Source organism: Oryzias latipes, chromosome 9 (genome assembly GCF_002234675.1).
Source record: "Oryzias latipes chromosome 9, ASM223467v1".
NCBI classification, from domain to species: Eukaryota; Metazoa; Chordata; class Actinopteri; order Beloniformes; family Adrianichthyidae; genus Oryzias; species Oryzias latipes.
Genome location: NC_019867.2, coordinates 26,972,727 through 26,986,376, shown reverse-complemented (window position 1 = coordinate 26,986,376; position 13,650 = coordinate 26,972,727). Strand labels below are relative to the sequence as shown.

General features: G+C 40.2%; 2 protein-coding genes across 4 annotated transcripts in view; one reads left to right on the top strand and one right to left on the bottom strand.

Moving 5' to 3' along the window:
* Nucleotides 1–2,823, top strand: part of fkbp15 (FK506 binding protein 15) — a 30,248-nt gene extending 27,425 nt beyond the window's left edge. For all 3 annotated transcript variants that reach the window (XM_011479591.3, XM_011479590.3, XM_011479589.3), the window contains 3 exons: nucleotides 5–591; nucleotides 2,116–2,218; nucleotides 2,292–2,823. In XM_011479591.3, coding sequence (XP_011477893.1) covers nucleotides 5–591; nucleotides 2,116–2,218; nucleotides 2,292–2,366 — 765 coding nt within the window. In that variant the 3' untranslated portion in view covers nucleotides 2,367–2,823. The remainder of the gene's footprint in view (nucleotides 1–4; nucleotides 592–2,115; nucleotides 2,219–2,291) is intronic.
* Nucleotides 2,824–4,148: 1,325 nt separating this feature from the next.
* LOC101166392 (tubulin beta-1 chain) lies at nucleotides 4,149–6,809 on the bottom strand. The gene is made up of 4 exons (XM_004072787.3): nucleotides 6,654–6,809; nucleotides 5,765–5,873; nucleotides 5,565–5,675; nucleotides 4,149–5,485 (listed from the first exon to the last, which is right to left on the bottom strand). Exons 1-4 carry the CDS (start codon nucleotides 6,708–6,710, stop codon nucleotides 4,425–4,427), a joined length of 1,338 nt encoding a protein of 445 aa, XP_004072835.1. The 5' UTR covers nucleotides 6,711–6,809; the 3' UTR covers nucleotides 4,149–4,424.
* Nucleotides 6,810–13,650: the final 6,841 nt, after the last annotated feature.

Genomic DNA, 13,650 nt, shown 5'->3' with positions numbered 1-13,650 from the left:
ACAGAATGTAACTCTGCAGCTGCTCGGGGGCACAAATCTCAAATCCAGTCACCAAAAAGAGGAAGTGGATGAAGAAGAAAGTGAAGATGTGCAACTCGGGCAAAAAAATCCCAAAAATGTGTCTGCAAACAGACGAGGAGAGGAGAAAGAGAAAGAAACAGTGAGTGGAGCTGATCTAAAGTCTAGCAAAATCAGTGAGTCGGATAGAATTCAGGAAGCTGCCGCTCCAGAGAAGATCAACATACAGAACCAGACGGAGGTTTCACCTGACTCTCATGCAAGCACTAAGGTCAAAGCAGCCGAACCAGAGCTGGCAGCAAAGTCCAACGAGGAGCTGGAGCAGCACCCTACTGCTGACTCCTTCAGAATGACTCCAGACAAGACGGAACCGGTGGATCCACACGAGGCTCCTGAAGAGGTTCCTGCAGGGGATCCACAGGCTGACGGGCAGGAAAACAACTCTTTAGTTGGAGTTGAAGCCGAAGCAGAAAATGGAGGAGAAATGAGTGCTTCTCGGAAAACTTTGGAGCCTCCAGTCAACCCACCTCCACCCCCAGCTGCTCTCCAGAACAGCTCCACAGACCACACTGGGTAAGTCCTGACAGCGGACCCCCAACACCCAACCACGGGGTAGGGAGGAATTCCCATTTAATCCAGAAGATGAACCGATAAAAGACAATATGTTGTATTTAAAAAGAATGAAAGGGTAGCTGCAGCACTGACCAGAAACTCCAAATGAGGTCAAAACTAAATAATTTGGCAAACATAACGTCAAAAAGAAGACCTCAATCAATTTAAATAAACTAAAACTTAAGCAGATATTAAATGCTGCATTAAGGTCTAAGAAAGCCAAACGGCTTATAGGTTAACAAAAAAAGGAAATTCAATTAAAGGTTTGGTAAACATTGGTGGGGAAGATTAAAATATGACATTTCAGCATGTCAACACTTTGATGTGTTTAAAACAGGGATCCTGAAAACCGGAATTTCCGGAGGTTTTGTTCAGTATTTATCATCAGTACGCCATCATCATATACTATTGCAACAGCTGTTATGTCTTCTACAATGTTTTCTAGAAGGGAGTATTTCAAAATACAGACCAAAAATCTTACTTTTTCTTTTTAATACTCATAATAAACCAGTTTTTCCAGCAAAACACTACAGAAATGGTTAGAGAACTACACAATTAGGACAACAAATGCTCAGACATTATACATTTAATTGTATTTGATTCTAGTTCTAGTTTAAATTGATGTTGTTTTCCAAAGAGTGATGGCAGGATGAAGACCTGTAAGGACCAAATGTGTTGAAAACGTGTCCTTTCTTTCTCACCTGAACACTGAGGACCCCTGCTGGTCACTGAAAAGAAGACAGTGGAACGTTTGGGAACTAACCCTTGTGCTATCCTGGGCACTTTAAAGTTGGGAGTTGGGTCATCTAGACCCACTAGACAGTGCTCTGAACCTTTTTTCTTCAATGATTTGTGATCTTCACTGGTGTCCATGGATTACATGAAATCTTTCCACCTTTATCCACCTTTGTCATGGTAGGGAGAACACGTCAATGTAAGGGTGGGGTCATCCAAGATAGCACAAGGGCTAAAGTGAAATTATGGTCTAATTCTATTTTCTTTAAGATGGAACAAATCAAGTGTGAATTTGCAATCTAGTAAAATAAGCCGCGAGGAATTAAATGAGCAGTTTAGAGTGACTGTTTAGACAAAGAAACGTCAAAAATTCTTACATTTATTTCAGAATAAGACGTCATTTTATTGACAGCATGTAGTTTTTGGAGCTAGATGATCATAATGGTTATTTCAAAGCAGTTGATTTGCAACAAAAATATTAGATGGTGTTCACTTTATTTTGACTTTTTTTAGTTTCTGTCCATTAATCTATGAATCGATGTATTATTCTATAAAGTTTGTCAGATCCAGAGTTAATAAAATCTAAAAAAGTAAAGCACTTGGCTTCACTTTCCAAATACTTTTGGAATATCTCGTCTCCATTTCCCCGCATGCAACAACACAAGAATTATGTTAAGAGTTATACTTGTGAGAGTCTGTACTGTCTGTACTTTCCCCCCTGAATGTCCTCATGCTTCAATGTTCTCCTAGTGTTGCTGGGGGGATCCATGAACAAGATGGAGATCAGGTTCTTTCTCCAGGCATCTCTTCTGCCACCCCCCCTGCTGAAGAGGAGGAAGAGGAGGAGGAAATGGTGAGGAAGGATTCCTTTGTGTCAGCAGGAAGCGCTCTCACTGTTCATTCATTGTCTTCTCGTATTTGTTCAGAGCCTGAAAGGACGCCCCCCCCCTGCTCCCTTGTTTGGAGATGATGATGAGGAGGACGTGGACTGGCTAAATTGACACAAGGACCCGCCTGAGTTGGAGGTTGACCTTCTTTTTGACAGAAATTCGCTTTTCTCCAGTTTGCCTTTGGCGTCGGGTGATGAGGATGAGGCCAGTTGTGATGAAGGTCTGGCAGTGGTTCCATCATCCAGCTACGTCAGACAATAAAATGCAGGATTTTGGGTTCACATAATCAAATATCTTTACTGAAAAGTTGATTTAAAGTAAAGAGTTGAGCTGAAATTACATTTGGAGTCTTCAGATTCCATAGTTTTGTAAATTGATCTGTAGCAGGAATAATTTTGTTGCCTTTAAATCACACATAGTTTCAACAGAAAATAAAACTTCTGTGTGTGTGTCTGTATGAGTGTAGAAACTAATTTGTTCTTGTGATCTTATTTCTAAAATTTTACAAGTTGTGATGCGGTCGAGCATTTTCCTCCGAATTATCAATAAAATATTTTAATTAAAAGTACAAAACGCAGCCTTTGTCGTCCCTTTAACCCTTGTGCTATCCTAGGCTCTTTAACGTTGGGAGTTGGGTCATCTAGACCCACTAGACAGTGCTCTGAACGAACCTTTTTTCTTCAATGGTTTGTGATCTTCACTGGTGATGAAATCTTTCCACCTTTTTCCACATTTGTCATGGTAGGAATAACACATCAAAGTAAGGGTGGGGTCATAGGTTCCTAGTCCAAAAGACAATGTTGTTGTTGCACCTGTTTGTTAGATTGTTTCTATAGTTTCTCTGTTTGGGTGGGCTTTCCAACACACCTGCTGCTGCTTCTGTTGTCTATTCAGGTTGATCTCCTGTGACCTGCTCCTCTCCACATATGAATATTTTATTTTGATTAATTTTTATCAAAATTTCTTTATCTTTCTGGAAAACCGCAAAGTAAATAGTGGTAATTTCGTCGCTGTACTATAACTTAGGTTTTTGTAGGTTTTATGAGCTGGAACTCCAGTTTATGTAGAAAAAAAATTAAATTTTAGAAACCAACTAAACAGTAGGCCCCAAATCTCTATTCTATGAAGGTTTAATAAATACAGGATTTCATGACATTCTATTTTTTTGGAAAGGGTCTGTGTGGTTATATTTTTGTAGATCCTGACAACCGACAGGAAGGACAGGTAGTCATAAGATATGTCCGTCACACAAGTCTGTCAATCTGTTCTCCAGAGCAGACAGGGCCTCTTTCTGTGGCGTTACATGTATGCCAATCCCTGGACTGAGAGCAGGGGATGGAGATTGACATTTGGATCCCTTCATCCAGGTCATTCCTCCCCCTCTGATGCTGCCTCTCCAGCAGGCCAGGTCATACAAGATGGATGGTGCCAACAATAGAAGCTCAGGAGTTCTCCATCCCCCAAGAGCAGTGTTTTTCATGTTTTTAGTCAATAGGAGCTTCAATGGGAGTTTTAGTTGGAAAACCAAAGCTCACTGATCGTCGAGGCTTGTACTAAACAGGTAAACATTTTAATCATTGTTGTAGATAATATTCCCATAAATCTATAACTGAATCACTGCAGAAAGCCACAAGATCAAAGTCGTTTTGACTGTCCACTAGATGGCAGTGCTTCTCTTTTAAAAGCCCACACTGCCATCTAGTGGACAAAGTCCCAAACACATCTTCAAGTCCCACTTTAATGAAGAGGCATCTATAATTTCTGGTTTTAACATTTGAAAGTTTAATAAATTGATCTTCAGACTCAATGTCCAAATGTTAGGCACAGGACCCTATGCAGTGGGTGGTGCAATTCTCTGAAACACTGAAACATTTAAATGAATTCAAGGAGACCTTTGGATGTTGTTACACTTTAATTTGAAACACTGAAAGACTCAGGTTTACAGTGGCTTTAACTGTGTAAATATTTTCCAGGTGTTCTGAACTTTAACATGCATCAAGCAGGAAGATCATTTTTAAATTACACGTGAAGATCTGCAGACAATTTTCTTGAACTTGGGAAAAAAATGTTCTGACACAATCTTGCAAAGATTTTCTCTGCAACCAACTTGGAAATATTTTTCCTCTGGAACGAAAGGCAAATGCTCAAATTTGGAAAAACAAAGCAACTCTATTGAAGCTCTTCCTCGCCCTCCTCCTCAAACTCTCCCTCCTCATCAGCTGTGGCCTCCTGGTACTGCTGGTATTCTGACACCAGGTCGTTCATGTTGCTCTCCGCCTCTGTGAACTCCATCTCATCCATACCCTCTCCGGTGTACCAATGGAGGAAAGCCTTGCGCCTGAACATGGCTGTGAATTGCTCGGAGATGCGCTTGAACAGCTCTTGGATTGCCGTGCTGTTGCCGATGAAGGTGGCAGCCATCTTGAGGCCTCTGGGGGGAATGTCACAGACGGCTGTCTTGACATTGTTGGGGATCCACTCAACGAAGTAGCTGCTGTTTTTGTTCTGCACGTTGAGCATCTGCTCGTCTACCTCCTTCATGGACATGCGACCGCGGAAGATGGCAGCCACCGTTAGGTAGCGCCCGTGGCGTGGATCGCATGCGGCCATCATGTTTTTGGCGTCGAACATCTGCTGAGTGAGCTCTGGCACTGTGAGCGATCTGTACTGCTGGCTGCCTCTGCTTGTGAGGGGAGCAAAGCCTGGCATGAAGAAGTGCAAGCGGGGAAATGGAACCATGTTCACAGCCAGCTTGCGCAGATCTGCGTTGAGCTGACCTGGGAACCTCAGGCAGGTGGTGACGCCACTCATAGTAGCAGACACCAGGTGGTTGAGGTCACCGTAGGAAGGCGTTGTGAGCTTGAGGGTGCGGAAACAGATGTCGTAGAGGGCCTCGTTGTCGATACAGTAGGTCTCATCTGTGTTTTCGACCAGCTGGTGGACCGACAGTGTGGCGTTGTAGGGCTCGACTACAGTGTCGGACACTTTAGGAGAAGGCACTACACTGAACGTGTTCATTATGCGATCGGGGTATTCCTCCCGGATCTTGCTGATCAGGAGGGTGCCCATACCTGAACCTGTACCCCCACCAAGAGAATGGGTCAGCTGGAAGCCTTGTAGGCAGTCGCAGCTTTCTGCCTCCTTCCTAACCACGTCAAGGACAGAGTCAACCAGCTCTGCGCCCTCGGTGTAGTGCCCCTTTGCCCAATTATTTCCAGCACCACTCTGACCTGCAGAAAGGACAAACAAAAAAACATCAGCTGGCCTGCAGATGGTGCACAAAAAAATTAAAGGTTTACAAAAACTCACCAAAGACAAAGTTGTCAGGTCGGAAAACTTGACCAAAAGGTCCGGATCTCACAGAGTCCATGGTACCGGGCTCAAGGTCCACAAGCACAGCACGGGGGACATATTTCCCTCCTTTAAAGCAAAAGTGAAAAGGGGAGAAAAAACATTTATTTAGTAAATGCAAAACTTTATTAGGTTGGTGCAACAAATGATGTTCCCACCTGAGGCTTCATTGTAGTAAACGTTGATCCTGTCCAGTTGCAGGTCACTGTCGCCATGGTAGGTCCCAGTGGGGTCGATACCATGTTCATCACTGATAACCTCCCAGAACTACAAATGTACGAAATATTTGAGTTTGATCACATGTAGAAAAAATAATTACAGTAAAAGTTAGCATCCAACCCAGGAAAGATTTAGAAAAAAAACGAAAATCAGTTTCCGGCGAGGCACTTTCCCGCCTCTCCGAAATGGCGAGCGCGCGCCACGGCCCCCTATTGGATGACTTGCATATTTGAAACTTAACGGATACGTCATCAGCCGCCTCGTCGGCAATGCCGGTTGAATAGGCCTCAGTGAATAAAATTTGGCGGACTCGAAGATTTCTTTTTTTCTTAACCAGTAACTATGTTCAATTAACTCCATTAATGGCGGAAGTTCTTTTCGTCCGACATCTTGGAAGAAGCCATTGAAGTTCCGTTTTTTTCCCCCTCCTTCCATTTTGCTTCCCTCGCTAAGATCTTCGGCGTTGCACTAGGCCCGATTATCGCTACAAGAACGATGGATTACAGCAGTTACTAAATTAGAAACGGACAGAGTGAAAGTTGTTAACCCGAAAAATAGTGTTTTCAACAGACAAAGAATGAATAATTACATTAGGCGTTCATAATTATTACTATCGTAAATATATGATGAACATTTGAAATGCATGGTATTATAATATGCAATTTAAAAACTTTTCAATTAGGATTTTAAATGGAAACGGAAAAGTAGGACACGTTGTCTGGCTCCAGGGTGTGGTTTCAGGGACACAAAGCGCCGGATTTCAGAAAGGTGAGTACGTATTTTTAACAGAACAGAAATAAACATTTATTAGTCTGCCGTCTTGCTTACCTTGGCACCAATCTGGTTGCCACACTGGCCAGCTTGAAGATGTACGATTTCCCTCATTTTTGGTGGTTACAGGCGGAGGAGCTTACGATTCTGTCTTCTCATCTACCGTTAATGCGCGCTGTGCGGAACAACGCCCCACTTTATAAGCCACGCCCCGCCCCCGTATGTTATCTGGGAAATCCTATTGGCTAGATGCTTTGGAAGGGAAATGACGTCCAATCAAATCCAAAAGTGTCTCTTCGCTATTGGCCAACAGTCCCTGTCGTTCACTTCAAACATGAGCGCGTGAGCAAACCGAAATCCGCAGACGTCATTCATTTTTAATGGCGGAACGGAAATGCAGAGCTTTTTTGTTCGTGTTGCAAAGTAACAATCCGTCCGTTAGTTGTCTAAACTTTTCATTTGATTGAAATCGAGCTTTCTTATTCAAGTTGTTGAGGTGTTGTTTAATGCTATAAAAGACAAATATTCCCTGACTGAACTTGTATTGTTGTTAAAGAGAGTTTAGATCCACAAAAGGCGGTGGACAAAACACCAAAACCAAGAAGTTTTAAATTATTTTCATTTTATAAGGTTTAAAATGTTACATCCTGCTTTTTCTATGGACGATTGTACATTAAAAAATTTATTTGGAATTAGTTTTTACAACCCCCCCCCCCCCCCCCCCCTTGTATTTTATTATTATAATATCATTTTCCTAGTCTTTTGTAGATATGGTAATTAAACTTTCCCTTGATTCCATGTTAAAATTTTATTGTTGGCCAACATAAATATCTTTCTTCCTCTGCTTTGCACACGACTAGTGCTTACTAACCTTCTGAGTTCTTAATACCCTTCTATTTTTAATTTGTTTTTGTTTAATTATAATTGTTTTAGATTTTTTTTAAGTATTTTTCTGAAAGACACATAAACATATTTTAAATGAACACCAATGAGCTCTTCCAAATGTGACAAACTCACACAAATCATGTTCTGATTGTCTGACCTGCCTGTTAAGTAAGCTGAACAAAAATATATAAAAAAAAGTTTTGTTTCAGCTCCCATTTGTCCTGGACTCAATAAAACCGTCAGTATCTGGTGTGACCACCATTTGAATCGTGCTGTGCAACGCATCTCATTCGCATAAAGTTAATCAGGTTGTTGAATGGTGGTGTTGGGGTTATGGTATGGGCAAGTGTATTATGGACAAAGAACACAGGTGCATTTTATTGATGGCATTTAGAATGCACAGGGATACGATGACAAGATCCTGAGGCCCATTGTTGTGCCATACATTCAAGAACATCAGCTCATGTTGCAGCATGATAATTCACAGCCCCATGTTGCAAGAATATACACTTGATCTTTGCATGGCCAGCATACTCATCGGACATGTCACCCACTGAGCATCTTTAGGATGCTCTGGATCGGCGTACACGACGGCATGTTCCTTTTTGCCAATATCCAGCACCTTGGCACAGCCAGTAAAGAAGAGTTGACCAACATTCCACAGGCCATAACCAACAACCTAAACATTTCTATATAAAGGAGATGTGTTGTACTTAGGGGTTGCAACGATTTGTGGTCGCTGATTAGATTCACTTTCTATTTTGATTCATTTTAAACAATCCGATTTTATCCGATTCACTGACCTAAAATCAATCCAGGACATCTATTGCCAAAACCGGAGTGACGCAGAGATAAATACCTGGTACTTAACAGTCCATGTGAAGTTTTCCAGTTTCCTAGAATATTTTGCATGACAATCAAGTGTAAATTAAGTATGTGTACAAACAAACAAGCAAGTAAACAAGAATTAATAGCAAATCCATTCACATTTTGGTGTCATAACTTTAAGTCCACTGTTGTTTTTCTACATTAAAATGGTCCAAACGGAACATTATTAAACATTCCAGCACTCTGTATGGTCACAAGTCTTTGCAAAATTCAAAGTGTTTCCATACATTGGACTGGAAAGATGGCTTTATCATTTTTGCTGCCATCACGTGTGTGTTGTCCTCTGTGATGCACTCTGTTGTTTTTATGTTATAGTAAACTAATCTACCATGTCTAAACCTGTACGTATTTTCCAATTTCGATTCGAATATCGATTTATCTCATTTTGAAACGATCTTTTAATCGTAAAGGTCAATTCAAATCAATTCTGCCTCTGATAGATCGATCTGGTTTGATCCTAGGAATAGAAATCGATTCATCGATTCATTGATTATTGTTACACTCTTAGTTGCAGTTCATGAGGCAAATAAGATACTGACTAGTTTTCTGAATCATAAAACAATACAGCATGTTTCAGAGTGGCCTTTTATCGTGGCCATTCTAAGGTACACCCGTGCAATAATCTATCTAATCAGCATATTGCTATGGCACACCTATGAGGTGGGGTGGATTATCTCAGCAAAGGAAAAGTGTTCACTGTCAGATTTAGATACAGATTTGTGAAGAATATTTGAGAGAAATGGTTATTTTGTTTGTAGGAAATGTTTCGGATCTTTGAGTTCATCTCATGACAAATGGGAACAAAAGTGTTTTGTTTATATATTTGTTCTGGGATGTAAAAAAGCAATCTTTCCCCGTGCAGTATTATATTATTGCTGCAACACTGAGTCAAATTAAACCACTTAAAAAAATCACATTCTCACTTTTTATTTTAGTTTTTTATTGACATTTTAATTTATTACATGATCAACTGCATGAGTTAGAAACGACCTTTTAGACAACATAAAATTGAACATTGTCCCAAAAACTATGAGTGCATGAGAACCACAGCCAGTCTAACTGGACAAAAAATAAAAAGAACTGCATCCACAACAGAAGAAAAGGTGCAGGTTTTTCCCTGACAAAAAGCATGGAACCACCCACCATGTCCACCCAGGGTTTGCTTTCACCTGGTATTGTAGTCAGATGGGTGTAATTGTGTGTGTGTGGTAAAGAAAAAGAAACAAAAAATCACTGTCTGTGTAAGACTTTTTCATGACAACTTAAATATGTCTGTGGGTTTTGTATGTTTGAACATTGCACAGAGGCCCACATTTCAGGCTTGGCAAATGAGCAATTGGAAAATCTGTTCTTTAGAGCAGGGTTTCTCAACCTTTTTAGAGCCAAGGTACACTTCGCCTTGACAAAAATCACAAGGCGGACCAGCAACAAAAAAATAAAGAATTAAAGTGAAACTCTATGATCTGTATTGATGTACAGTCTCAAGTTGCAGCTGTTTTGACTGAAAGTTGCTATCCTAAATTAGTTGAAAATTTGCCCAGGTTGTTGTTTTTCCCTATAGTTTATAAAAGGCAATTTCATGTAACCAGACAAAAAACAAATAAAAGGACATTCTTTCAAAACTGAAATTTATTTTTAAATATTTTTTCAACTGAATTTTATGATTCATTTGGTTCAGAGGACAAATGGAAATAAAAAATCATGTAGATTTTAATGTTGAAAGAAAAATCTGAACCGTAGGAGCAATTGGTAGGAAATAGAAGACATACAAGACCACTGATAATCCCCCTCCATCTGGTATTCCCCGCAAGGTCTCACCACATGGGGTCAAAATGATCGCAAGAACGTTGGGCAAAAATTCCAGAACCCCACGGGGGACCTAGTGAATGATCTGCAAAGAGCTGAGACCAAAGTAACAAAGACTACCATCAGTAACACACTTAATTCAGAGACTCAATTCCTGCAGTGCCAGACGTATCCACCCCTGCTAAAGCCAGCACATGCGTGCGGGCCTTTCCAAAGTTAGCTAGAGAGCATTTGGATGATCCAGAAGAGGATTGGGAGAATGTCCTATGGTCAGATGAAACCAAAATAGAACTTTTTGCTAAGAACTCTACTCGTCGTGTTTGGAGGAGAAAGAATGCTGAGTCACATCCAAAGAAAACCATACCTACTATAAAGCATGAGGGTGGAAATGTCATCCTATGGGGCAGTTTTTCAGCAAAGGGACCAGGACAACTGATCAGTGTAAAGGAAAGAATGAATGAGGTGAAAACCTCCTTCCATCAGCAAGGGCATTGAAGATGAAACATGGGTGGGTCTTTCAGCATGACAATAATCCCAAACACACTGCCCCGGTAATGAAGGAGTGGCTTCATAAGAAGCATTTCAAGGTCCTGGAGCGGACTAGCCAGTCTCCAGATCTCAACCCCATATAAAATGGGGGGACTTAAAAGTCCATGTTGCCCAGCGACAGCCCCAAAACATCACTGCTCTAGAGAAGATCTGCATGGAGAAATGGACCAAAATACCAGCAACAGTTTGTGAAAACCTTGTGAATACTTACAGAAAACGTTTGACTGCTGTTATTGCCAGCAAAGTGTATATAACAAAATACTGAGTTGACCAAATATTGACCAAATACTTATTTTCCACCATAATTTACAAATAAATTCTTTAACAATCACACAATGTGATTATTTGGATTTGTTTCTCTTTTGTCTCTTATTGTTGAGGTAAACATGTGATGAAAATTACAGCCCTCTCTATTCTTTTAAAGTGGGAGAACTTGTACAATTGGTCACTGACTAAATACTTTTGTTTGCCCCACTGTAAACGTATTATACTTTAAAGTCCCACTTTGGTTCATCCGATCCATTCAATAATAGTGGTATCCGTATAGTATCCGTATTTAAGCCAACTGACTATATCATTCACAAAGACTATTGTTTCAATAGAATAAAAGCAGTGTTTGAACAGGTTCAATGTTTTTCAAGGATTCCTAAATCTCAATATTGAGGGCTGAAAATATTTAAACAATGAGACTTACATGCAGGTGCTACAACAAAACAAAAACCACACAAAAAAAAGAATGAAACGCACCATTCTGGGATGAATGGAACTAATGGAAGAACATTGGAACAATGGAGGAAGCTCTTTGAGACTGTACCCCCATCCCAGCCTTACAAAATGAGAAAGAACAAAATAAAAGAAAACCTTAGTTGAGCGCAGAACTGGCGCATGGGAAAACAAGGGTTTTTTGTCGCCAGGGGGCTTCATTTATTGTGGGTCCTTGGCCAAGACCTTGTGCCCTGTGCCGGTCCCCAGCCTGGATAAAATACAGGGTAGTTTCAGGAAGGTTATCTGAGAACCAAGAGCTCTTTTTTCAGAAGTGATTTGATAAGTTTTTAATCGGTCTTCCATTTTTATTCTTTGGGTTTATTGTGGAGCTTCTGGGTCAAGAACCCGGGGAGTAAATAGATTCCCATTGAATTGAACAAAATCCTGAAGAGTATGATATCAGAGCAAAAATCTGAAGATGTGGTTGGATTAAAAAAGTTACATTTTTTTGTTTAGTCTAAATTACAAGATGGGTTTATGCAAGTATACATCTGGTTTGTCAGAAGATTCATATTTTACTATTGTAACAGTAAAATATGTCCAATACAAGAGGCCTTCACTTCTCTTCTGTTTGCTCAGCTGTTGGACTCAGGTTGAAAGGGTTCATGTGAATAAACTAATTCATTAACGGATGAATTAATCAGTTAGAAATAACAAAGAATAAATCTCAAATTATTTTTAAGCATTTTATTTGTGAGCTGAGCTAAAACTTTGCTGCATACAGATTTGGGCAAGAACTATATCATTTCAATCAGTTCCCTTCATGCCTTTCAAAAATGGCATTGTGGGTAATTCCCAGGGATTTTTATCCAGAATTCTTTACAATATTGCCTCAAAACTCCAATGCATTACAAGACTTCTGTGTTACCTCCTGTTACATTCTGTGTAACTGCAGAAGTAGACCACAGCAGTCTGAAGCTAAGGTGCTGCAAACGATTTTGCGTTTAGATGAGTGGCGATTTGGTTTTATAGTTATGAATACAGCTTATTTTCAGTGAAGTAAAAGCACAGCAAGCAAAGTTTGAGGATCAACCCTAAGTCTTAATCGGATTAGTCCATGAAAAACGAAGTAGATCATCTACTTAGAAAAACAGTGAACAGAAACCTGAGAAGGAACCTGAAGCCTGCATTCCTCAGAAAAAACAACAATGCAGCTTAACAAAAGCTGGTTAAACGACTCCACCTACACCACAGCGGATACTGGCTCTGATGAAAAAAACTTTGGAAAACAAAAAATGATGTGCTTGTGAACCGGCAGAGGAAATTGCTTTGAACGGTTACATTTTGAGCAGTACTCATGTACTATTTTCTGCTATGAGGTGCACTTAAAAGCCTTTATTTTTAAAAAACAGCAACAATGTGCCTCAAAATCTGGAGCGCCTTCTACTGGGTCATACCAAATTTGTTTGAATTGCAATCCCGTACTAAAAAAATATATTCATCAACTTTTACAAATTCAGACCTAAGATTTTTGATAATGTCATATTATGATCTATTTGATTAACCCTTGTGCTATCCTAGGCACTTTAACATTGGGAGTTGGGTCATCTGGACCAGGGGTGTCAAACTCATTTTGGTTCGGGGGCCACATTTAACCCGTCTGATCTCAAGTGGGCCGGACCAGTAACATAAAAGCAAAATAACAGCTTTTTTTTTTAGCTTTTTACTCAGTTGGAAAAATGCCTCAATCAACACAGTAGCCTAATCACTTGGGGCCAATGGATCTCAAATAAGATTAATTTCAATTAAAGAAAAGTTGGTCTATTCAAATGAATACAGACTGAATATTTTACATCTGACACTGAAGCAATCCAGAAACTTTTCTTTATGGTAAGTCTCTTAGTGGTGCTGAATGTCATATTCTTTGAGCACTGCGATGTTGATGACATACAAAGCATTTGGGGTTTGCATTCAGCTTCGTGAAAGAAAGAAAAAACTCTGTCCATTTTTCCTGGAAGGCTCTTCACTCCACTTCACATTTGACAACATTTTGGTCATTAGGGTGTCGCTAATGATCATCCTTATAGCAAGATTACAGCGGTAAGGCTCATAGGGAACCAAAGTGCATCCTACCCAGACGCAGAGCTGTTATGTTTCTCTTTTGGCACTAGCAGAGATATGCTGTTTCACCTGTTTTTCCTTTCCTTTGCTCCCCCTAGTG

Coding starts and splice junctions, on each gene's coding strand:
- LOC101166392 (XM_004072787.3), bottom strand. CDS start 6,710: ATGAGGGAAATCGTACATCTTCAAGCTGGCCAGTGTGGCAACCAGATT. Junction 5,874..6,653: donor GCAACCAGATTGGTGCCAAG/GTAAGCAAGACG, acceptor GTACATTTGTAG/TTCTGGGAGGTTATCAGTGA. Junction 5,486..5,564: donor ACCTGACAACTTTGTCTTTG/GTGAGTTTTTGT, acceptor TCCTTTCTGCAG/GTCAGAGTGGTGCTGGAAAT.